Here is an 11053-nt window from a genome sequence, read left to right as displayed (position 1 = left end):
GTTTACTATTTTCAAGGAATTATTTCGTTACTTTTTAGTGTACTGTTTTTTTGAGAATATTTTGTTTTGTTTTTAGTGCATTTTGTTTTTTAGACAAACTATAGTATATAACGTTTTGGTTTTGACTAAAAAATAAAACGCGCCACATGACTTAATAAATGTCAAAAAAATAGGGTTAGAAAAACACATCTCAATAAATTAAACATTTTTTAATAAAATCTTTGAACTCAATAAAAAGGCATAATTTTTTGTTGATATCTGTACTTTTATTTACATTTAAATATTTTTTTGATCTTTTGTGTAGATTGTTATATAAATTCCTTTATTCATAAAGACAAACAGATTTCTCTTCCATTCTTTTCTCGCAGACTTCTTTTAGATGCCTATTTAGTTTGCTGTTGCCCTGAAAATTAAAAAAATAAAAACACTGGGAAAAACATTTTTCTTATATAATGTGATGTAATAAAGAAGCTGTTCGCTGTAAAAATAATTTAATTTCTTTGTTAGACGTTACTGGTATTTAACTTTATTCGAAAAATGCTAGAAAATATAACTATAATGAATTTGGTACAGAAATATTGTTTTATTTCTTTTAATCTTAACCCAAGTAATGTAAATAGATGTTTAATTTTTTCTTAAATTAGTTGTTTTTGAGTTATTTCAATACTTACAAAAATACAAATCTTTACTCTTTAAATAATAATATAGATAGATTTTTAATTCGGAGTACAATATTGAGATAAAAAAAATACCAAAGCGTTTAGTTGAGATTTAAAAAAAAAATTATGTCAATTTTTTTAAAGCCACAATTTTTGGTCAGCAATATAATATATTGGGCCGAAAAAAATTTTTAAAGTTTTTTTTTTATTTTATTTACATACAAACACACTGAATGTTTTTATTGTCGAAATTAGGTAGTTTTTATGAGGTAGTTTCCTACCTTAAAACTCTTCCCGCAGAGATAACAAACGCGTCTTTCAACTGGTAGTCTCGCGGAGGTAGTTTTAGTGGGAGTAGTGTGGGAGTGCGCTCTCCGCTCGTGCGACTCCAGCGCCCTCTTGTGAGGTAGAACACGAGGACATTTACCGCATTCGAAACTACACAGAAATCATAATGCTAAATTGGCGCAACACTAGATTATTGACATGAACGTCACATCTCTAAGTGACAGCTGTCAATGTCATTAGTATTGGAATATTGCGCGCGATAATTGTTTAAAAATACTAGTTAAATGTATGTTCTTTTGTATCCTTAAATGCTGAACGGATATCAATCTTGTCATAAATGTAAAGGATAGTCTGGAAGAACACATAATACAGAATTGTATTTCACAAATATACTATAGATTTAACAGTGGTAGAGGCCGCTCTAACATGTTGGCAGTGCAGACTCTCAGCAATACCACGACCACAGACAGCCGGCAAGTGGAAGATATTCCGCCTACAGTCTGATGAGTGTGGTACCGGCCCAGTTTTGTTCCCTTTTCTTCTCATAAGAAAAAGGGTGGGAAGGGAAAATGGATTTGACGGTGGAGACGCATAGGAAGGGGAAATGTTCTCTTTATGTGCGTCTCCTCCGTGAATGAAGGGTAGGTAGCGCTGCAATTGCGGATGTCTATGGGCAGTCGCTTCGCCATTTTGGCGGATTGGGCCGTTTACTCGTTTGCCATCTTATATTATAAAAAAAAATCTTTTGTGAGTAACATAATATCTCCTATGACACTCTGCAGAAGAAGACGAGACCAATGACACCTCATACATCTAAATCTGTTTAGTAGTTTACTCTATAAGTTGTTACAATAAAATTTACATACAGTCAGTAGAGTCATCATCAACTTGACCATATCCCTTAGGGAGGGTCGGCACAGTATGTGCTCTTCCATACATCTCTATCAGTCATATCTGAATTCTGAAAAACACTCCTTTCTTAAGCATATCCTCTTTCACACAATCCATACTTTCTTCGGTCTTCCTCTTCCTTTGTAGCCATCCACATTCATTCTTAACACTTTCTGGTTTATGTCCCCATCGTCTCGCATAACATGTCCATACCACGCTAACATTTTGCTTCTCAATTTCTCCACCACTGACAATACTTTCAAACTTCCTCTAATATACACATTCTTAATTTTATCCATTCTTGTCACATCCATCTTAACATACGCCAGCCACATGCAATCTCCTTTCATATGCAGTGGTAGTGCCCGCTTTAACATCTTAGCACTGCAGGGCTCGCCCCCAGTAATACCACGACCACACAGAAGACAAGCGTGAAATGGAAGCAATTCAGTGTACAGTCTGATGAGTGTGGTGCCGGAAGTCTAATTTAAGTCCCTTTCTCTTTACCACCCTTTTCTTATAAGGAAAGGATGGGAACGGGAAGTGGATTTGACGGTGGAGGAGATGCATAGGAAGGGGCAATATCCTCTTTATGTGCGTCTCCTCCGTCGGATAAGGATAGGCAACGCATCTGCAACTGCGGATGTCTATGGGCAGTCGCTTCGCCATTTTGGCGGATTCAGGTGGCCGCTTGCTCATTTGCCACCTATGTTATAAAAAAAGATATATCCAATTTAGTTGGCCCAACATTCAGATCCATACAATACAGGTCTTTTGGACTTGTAGATCTGTCCCTTAAGCATAAGACATACAGTCAGTCGAGTAATATAATAAAAAAACTCACACAGTTTGTTGGTGATTCAGACTATTTCTTCTATGTGCCAATAAACTTTTCCTCGTGCTGTAACTGAGTCCACAAGTTGTACAGTAATGTCTCTCCCCTGTCATTTGATGTCTCTTTTTATGCTGGTTCAGTGTGTAGGGGCTGCTGTATACCGCTGAACATATATCACATGGGAATTTCTTCTTTAAATGCTTCCTGGAGTATTAAATATGGATTTTTTTCTAGCTTTAGTGCTATAAGCAATTAATCTGTGCTATTATAATAAATCGAAAACACACACTTCTTTGTTGCCTAAGATGTCAGCAATTACAACACATTTTTGAATAATACTTTTTTTTAATAAAAAGCCTTACACTTACGTCATGCTTTAGGCTATATATTTTCGCGCCATTAAACTTAGGGGGTTAATTTTTTTTTTTATAAATAAAATATTAACCCCCTAAGTTTAATGGCGCGAAAATATATAGCCTAAAGCCTAATTTTAGTGTTCCCGGGACCCGGCGAGTCCCACATACCCCCCCTAGTAACGGGGGGGATGCGTAAATGCATTTTCCCAGCGAGAAAAAAAAGGGGGTTAATATTTTGTATAAAAACCCTAATGTGGGAAAGAGACCATAAGTTGCTGCCAACATCAAGGACACAAGATTGCCAAGGTTAGTCATGTCATTTTGACATTTGCAATTGATAATTTGACAAATGTGAACAATAAAATAAATTTTTAATAACTTCGTGCGGATGAAGAATTGTCAACTTACAACATATGTGTCCTAACGGCAGCCTGATTGCGACAGATCTCCCCACACACGGAGCAGGGGAACACCCGCCCGGTGCGAGAACTGTGTACTCGCCTTAAATGCTGTTGTAACCCACTTGCATCTCTACAAATTATAAACATCTAACAGTGGACCGCTTTAACATCTTCTCTGCAGGGCTATCAGCAATACCACGACCACACAGAAAACAGGCGTGAAGTTGCCGGAGGCCCAACTTTAATTCCTTTTCTTTCCCACCATTTTACTCATAATAGGATGGGAAGGGGAAGTGGATTTGACAGTGGAGGAGACGCATAGGAAGGGGAAATATCCTCTTTATGTGCGTCTCCGTCGAAGGGTAGACATCTGCTAATGCGGTCTATGGACATTAGCTTCCACATTTTGGCGGATTCAGGGTCGCTTGCTTGTTTGTCACCTTATGTTAAAAATGCTAAAGTCTAGATGGATGTTTGTAGGTTAAAGTACTGAACGGATCTTGATGAAATTCGAATGAATTCTGGAAGAACACATAGGATACTAATGATGTATGTAAAAAAATCATACTAATACTTTTAAAACGGATCGGTTCTCGATAAAATTTCTCATAGATGTAGAGGATAGTGGGAGAACACATAGTATACTTTTATCAAGGAATCTGACTAATATTATAAATGCGAAAAAAATTAACAGTGGTAGAGCCCGCTTTAACATCTTCGCACGAATGGGTCGGCTCGCCCGGTGTAATACCACGACCACACAGAAGACAGGCGTGAAGTAGAAGCAATTCCGTGTTTCGTTTGATGAGTGTGGTGCCGGAGACCTAATTTAAGTCCCTTTCTCTTTACCACCCTTTTCTTATGCGAGGATGGGAAGGGGAAGTGGATTTGGTGGAGATGCATAGGAAGAGGAAATGTCCTCTTTATGTGCGTCTCCTTCTCCGTCGATTAAGGGTAAACACCCGCTATTGCGGATGTCTATGGCCAATTTGTTCCACATTTTGGTGGATTCAGGGCCGTTTGCTCGTTTGCTATCTTATGTTATAAAAAAAATGCACTCACTTGAAGAGATTAGCACAGAGATGACAAGCGACATAATCAGTAAGAGTGGTGCAGAGCGCATGTTTCGCGCGGGCCCGCGGCCGCAGTAACACATTGCAACGTAAGCAACGGTACCGTTCTCTGTGCAGTGCTCTATGCGAGCGCAGCACCGCGGGGCTTGCGAACCGCAAAGTACATAATGTACAACGATATTCACCGTTAGACTGTAAAAATTATATAATAATAAATTTTTACTGCCATCTAAAACATTTTACAGTATGATCTATATCTATACTATTATAATAAAGCATAAACACACACTATACTAATATTATAAAGACGAAAGATTTTTTTTTTATGTATTGAAATAACTCAAAAACTACAGGGATGATTTCAAAAATTCTTTCACCGTTAGAAAGGTAATTTATCTGAGTAACATAGGCTATATTTTTTTTAATTTTTTAATTTTTTTTTTTTAATTTAGACAGGCGTGAAGTGGATGTAATTCCGCGTTTCATCTGATGAGTGTCGTGCTGGAGGCCCAATTTTAGTCCCATTCCCTTTCCACCCTTTTCTCTTAAGAAAAGGGTGGAAAGGAAAAGTGGATTTTACGGTGGAGAAGGGGCATAGGAAGGGAAAATGTACTCATTGCGTACGTTTCCTCCTCCGTCAATTAAGTGTAGGCAACGCATCTGAAATTGCGGATGTTTATGGGCAGCGGTCGCCTTCCATTTCGGCGGATTCAGGTGGCCACTTGCTTGTTTGCCACCTTCTATTATTAAAAAAAAATCCAATTCTTTCCCCTTTATAACATAAGTATAGAAGTATACAAAAATATTACCTCTTCATGTCTCATCATATGTGCTTGATATGTATCTTTGAAGAGAAATCCCAAAGCGCAATTAAAACATTTAAATTCAGCTTCTAGATACTTCTTTTCTCTTCTATTCCCTTCTAATTCCGCTTTCTGCTGTTCTACACTTAGTTCAATCTTTTCAAAACCTTTCTTCTTTGATTTTTTAGATTTCTTTTTACTTGTATCTTCCGTTTGGTTATCTTGTGAGTTGTTTTCTGCATCTTCTACTTCTGTGCAATCATTTGAATTATTAAAGTCATCACAAACATTATCCTCACTTTTATCTACAGATATATCTCCTTGTTCTTCTAGTTTTATATATTCTTCTTCATTGCCCTGACTAACATTAACATAGATATCACGGTTTATATATTTTTTATTATCTATATCTTGACATTCATTATCTGTGCATAATATTTGTAGATCTATGTCAGTTCTTTGTAGATTTAATGTACCTTTTTCACTGAAAATGACATGAATAAAATTCCTTATTAATGTTCTTTATGAGACTAGAAGTAACAGGATATACAGATGTGTTCACATTGACAATTGTGTCAGCAGCTCACTGTACTTCCCCACTGTGGAGCTCTGAGCCTATCCTAAGTTAGACTAGGCCATAGTCATCTAGGTTGCGGACAAAAGCTAAGCATACCCATGGCCTCAGTCAATGCATTGGAAGAACCAAAGGGTTTAGTGGGTATACCTCACAAGAGGAGCATCCCACATAACTGCCACGCCCTGGGGACGGCAGTATGCATAAAGCATTCCCCTCGGAAAAAAAAGGCCATAGTCATCCACACTGCACTGCGGGACTTCACACATATCTTTGGATTTGTTTACAGATGTGTAGACATCGTGATGATTTCCTTCACCATAAGAATGTCAACTAAATTTTGCACATTTGAAATCCGAAAAGCACATTGGTACAGTGGGATTCGAATCCATTACCTGTAGTTTACAAGTCAAGTGCTTAAAATCTTAAGCTACAGACGCACTTTTCTTTACTATTAATAAATACATTTTATACCGAAACAGCACAGGATACTCCAAGCTTCGTTTCAGACATATTGATCTGAACCAGGCCAGTTTATTTAGGATGTGGCAGCAAATGTGACATAAATGAGAATCCGAACATAGCTGTAACAAATAGTTAAAGTTAATACTTGGTGGGTTTTCGTTTAGTCGGAAATTACAAGTAAATTACCAACATTCATTCCGATGACTTCCCTATATTTTTCTCTAATTTCTTCATTTGTATCAGAATTGACTGTGCTATGACATATGAAACATAAAAAGGAAGACATTTTAGCTTAAACTATAGGATAACTTTGTTTCCTTACTAGTTTAACGTGATTTTTGAACAAACACAATTTTTTAAACAAACGCTCATGAAATGTAAACAATTATGCTGACTTTGACGTTTAAAAAGATAGGTATTTTTGAAGAGTAAAAAAATACATAACATAGGACAGATGATAAAGTATATGACAATTTTTGTCGTTAAAAAAATTCTGCATATTAATTTCGCAATGAAAATTTCGTTTTTCTTTATTTTATTTATCTACCTACCCTTCTTTATTTGGAAAATTCAATTTTGATCTAAAATTAATTATTTCAATCAAGAACGAGTTAAATCGAGTCTGCAGGAATCGATTTAAGATCGCATTATTTTTGACAACACATCATGTCACGCACTTGCGGGTCGTACATCATTTAACGAATTTTTTTTTGCGCTTTGACTATTATAAAATTTTAAAACATTTCAACATAAAAAATAAAGATTTTCACAGTGCGATAAAAAATAAGGTGATCTTGTGAAATTAGATCCGTTTTTTAATTATGTTTCCCTCGTGACTTCACCGATTTAATGTCACTTGAATCTTACATTACGATTGTGTACCTTAATTGGTACATTGTGTAAAGCGTTACACACAGTAAATTGTCTAATAAATATAACAAACGATTGTTTATTGACTTTTACCGGAGGTGAAGAAATGTCGGGCCAGTTGACAGTGAATTTCGCAACAAGAACCGAACTATTAATTTGATGACAGAATTTTGCGGTGTCGATAAAGTTTTTTCATGTGAGTATATTTTGTATATCTCTGTTAGGTGGTGTTAAATCCAATTATACGGAGGTGTTATGACCTATAAGCTTAGTTGTATACTTAGTTAGCAAATAAGAATCTTATTAGAATGATTTTTACTAAGTACTTTATGCGTATTTTATTACAATTTGATTTATCAGTCACTACGTTTTGTTAGGGAATATTTACGCGCGGAAATGAAAAGCAGTCTGTTCTAGAATATATTCTAAAAAATTTCATTAAGATCTGTTAAGCCTTGGATGTAACAAACATCCATCCATTCTAATATCTTAACATTTGCATTTATAATATTAGTAAGATCAAGGTTTTATTTCTGTTTTATATGATGCTGTTCGAGATTCAAAGATACATATAGAGTAGAGTAATGTGGAGGGGTACACTGGTAGAGTTTGACCAAGAAAGAGATAAATAGACAGTGTGAAAGGTGACATGATGAAGGGAGTGATGACTCAGATGGCGTGTTATGAGTTACTTGGAGAACAAAAACCTGTTGTACCGACCCTACAGGTTTAGGATAAGGAGGATGGTTGAATAGAGAAATTTGTTAATATATTTTATCTGTATTACAAGCCTATTTGCGGAGAGATAATCAAACAAACAACTAAGTATCAAGGTTGCAGGGGCTGGCTAAAGTATAGGAAAGTATGGATTGTGTGAAAGGGGATATGCTTAAGATAGTGAATTTAGATGTAAAGTATGGTAGAAATGTATGTGACAAAATTAGCTACTATACAGTAGTTTGTGAGTTAAAAAGTATACTAAAAGTTGGAAATTTTTGTTGTGAAATTAATTGAAAAAAAAAAAACTCAATGCATGTTATATTCCCTTGTAATTTACTAGCCGTTGCTCTCAACTTTGTCGAATTCCAATTATAAAATAATAACAAATACAGCCTATGTTACTCACAGATAACATAGCTGTTTAATGGTGAAAGAATTTTTGAAATTGGTCCAGTAGTTTTTGAGTTATTTCAATACATACAAAAATACAAATGTTTCCTCTTTATAATATTTATTTAGACTTCATTAATATGATCAATATAGGAAACAGATGATGATAAAACTAATTTTAGTCCCTTTCCCTTCCACCCTTTTCTTAAGAGGAAAGGATGGAAAGGAAAAGTAGATTTAAAGCTGAAGGAGACGCAAGAAGGTGAAATGTCCTCTTTATGTGCATCTCCTCCGTCAATAAAGAGTAGGCAACGTATCTGTGATTGCAGATGTTTATGTGCAGCGGTTGCTTTCCATTTCGGTGGATTCAGGCCGCTTGCTCGTTTGCCACCTTATATTATTTAAAAAAAGGTTTTTCTCGGTGTAAAATCAATCAAGTTGATTTTGTTTGATGTTAAAAATTGTTTATTTATCTATTGTTTTAAAGTGCTTTATGTCAAAAACATGAAAGTAATATATACAAGTGTTGGCATCAGTCCATGTTATTTTTTAAATAGTATTCTTCAAAACAGATACTCAGAGTTTGAATATCCTTGGAAATGTAAATATTTAGATACTAAATGTTGCAAAATTTATTAATTGGTGTATATTTGAATTGAAAAATAATATTTAACAAATACCGTAGAACCTTGATAAGTTAAAGTCCAAGGGAAACACAAAACATTTTAAGTTATATAGGTTTTAAGTTTAAGAATGTTGGCATAAGATACTGGAAATCGATAGCCACTAACAGACCGAAGTGGAAAAAATTGCCTGACCAAGCCAAGGCCCACAAAGGGCTGTAGAGCTAAGGAAGAAGAAGGTTTTAAGTTATCAAGGGTCTATGTTATAGAGGTTTTGGGCTCTGATGAGAAGGGAACATATTATTTTTTGATTTGTTACTGAGATTTGAGTTATCAAGGTTCTGTATAACCATATGCTTTTACACTTTATAGTCTAATTTGAGTTACATAATAATGCATCCATCCAAACATTTAAAAGTATGATATAATTTCCATACACTTAGGGCCTGTCCCACCAAATTGTAAATTGTCTGATAACAATCCAATGTGTGAAATGTATGGTGGAAATATCAGATTTTGTTCCCTTATCTGACAATGACGTCATTAAGCTATCTGGGCATCTATCAGCCAGTGGTGGGACAGGCCCTTACTCTTGTTTTTTTATTCTACTCGAACACAAATGTATAGAATTATCAGCATTTCTCTGCTATAATATACATCATCTTTCTCCTTATCCTACTCCCATAAGGTCGGTGCAGGGTTTTTGTTCTCCAAATAACTCTTATCATAAGTCATCAGCCAGTGGTGGGACAGGCCCTTAATGTATAACTATTTAAATAAAATCTACATATACATAATAAATTATATGTAAAAGAGGTCATATCAAAATTGTCATTACACTTATCTAGGCCATAGCTTCTCCGAATTAATCTTATCATGTAAATATATGAAGCAATCTTGTCTCTATATATTTACTAGCTGTTGCTCGCGACTCTGTCTGCGTGAAAATAAAAATAATAGAAAAAATCCTATGTTACTCATAGATAAATAATTATATTTATTTGAATGTATGTTTTAAAGGTATCAATATTTATTGGTATAATTTATTTAGTTGACTGGGCTAGTATTCTCTATGTAAAATAGGGTTGTAACGGAACTCTGCTTCCGCATCCGCAAGTGATGAACTTCCGCATCTGTTTTCGCTTCCGTTGTTTAGGAGTTATAACGTAGGTTAATTTACGTCTTTAAGAATGGGGCGCTTAGGTATAGTTTATACGGCTCGCGCGGGCGTCATATGTCAACTAACTATAATTGTTATACATTATATTTGAATAATAAACTGTATCTTGTAATTATGTACCAATCTGTATTTTGAATTAAAGTAGTCTTAGTTTTTATTCCTTTAATAAATTGCAATTAATATTTTATTATTGACCTCCGCTTCCGCTTCCGTTAACATCCGTTTCTTCAGAGGTGAAGCCCTTCGCATCCGCATCCGTTAAAATGGCCTCCGTTACAACCCTAATGTAAACCATCTATATGTAGTAAATAATACTAACTGTTCATGGAATTTTGTGTTACTGTATTGTTAATTGTTACTTGCCAAGTACAAAATAGGTCGATTAACAATTAGAGATGTTGTAAATGTGTTAAGTGAATTTTCATAGCTCTCTACTGAATTTGTAACATTTAGACCCCATTTGCACTGATACAAATAGCATTTGTGTTTATCGGTTTGGTAGAAATAGGGTTTAAACCATTATTTGATAAAGATTTTTTGTAGTAAAATAATACTAGCTGTTCAAGAAATCGAAAATCAGATTGGTACTATGGGATTCGAACCCAAGACCTGTAGATTACAAATCAAGTGCTTAAACCACTGAGCCACCGACGCTCCTAATTTATTCCTCCTTCGGATTTTATTCGTTATCACACAATCAATCACAATATCACATTACTGGTGACTTTATCACTGATAACAGATCCATTGTTATCAAATCTGATACACAAACTTTGTGATAGCATTGTTCTTTATTGATTTGTTTGTTGATTGTTCTAAATTGATTTTTTATTCCACCATCTCGATGGCTGGCATTCCACAACCGTGCGGTTTTCGCGGAACTTTCTGCCCCGCACAGCCGCGTTGTGGAACGGTCTGTCCTCGG

The 11053-nt window shown here is 35.3% G+C and overlaps 2 protein-coding genes across 3 annotated transcripts in view; one reads left to right on the top strand and one right to left on the bottom strand.

Annotated features, from left to right (window-relative positions):
* Window positions 1-208: 208 nt before the first annotated feature.
* Window positions 209-6728, bottom strand: LOC106105887 (zinc finger protein 528-like). The gene is made up of 8 exons (XM_013286343.1): window positions 6536-6728; window positions 6355-6464; window positions 5313-5790; window positions 4493-4695; window positions 3438-3560; window positions 2683-2877; window positions 941-1097; window positions 209-403 (listed from the first exon to the last, which is right to left on the bottom strand). Exons 1-8 carry the CDS (start codon window positions 6629-6631, stop codon window positions 323-325), a joined length of 1443 nt encoding a protein of 480 aa, XP_013141797.1. The 5' UTR covers window positions 6632-6728; the 3' UTR covers window positions 209-322.
* A 280-nt stretch (window positions 6729-7008) lies between these two features.
* Window positions 7009-11053, top strand: part of LOC106105965 (oxysterol-binding protein-related protein 8) — a 45083-nt gene continuing 41038 nt past the window's right edge. For both annotated transcript variants that reach the window (XM_013286479.1, XM_013286478.1), the window contains exon 1: window positions 7009-7411. In XM_013286479.1, coding sequence (XP_013141933.1) covers window positions 7375-7411 — 37 coding nt within the window. In that variant the 5' untranslated portion in view covers window positions 7009-7374. The remainder of the gene's footprint in view (window positions 7412-11053) is intronic.

The sequence above is a fragment of the Papilio polytes genome, unplaced genomic scaffold, assembly GCF_000836215.1.
Source record: "Papilio polytes unplaced genomic scaffold, Ppol_1.0 DF822622.1, whole genome shotgun sequence".
Lineage (NCBI taxonomy): Eukaryota > Metazoa > Arthropoda > Insecta > Lepidoptera > Papilionidae > Papilio > Papilio polytes.
This window is presented reverse-complemented; position numbering and strand designations above follow the sequence as displayed.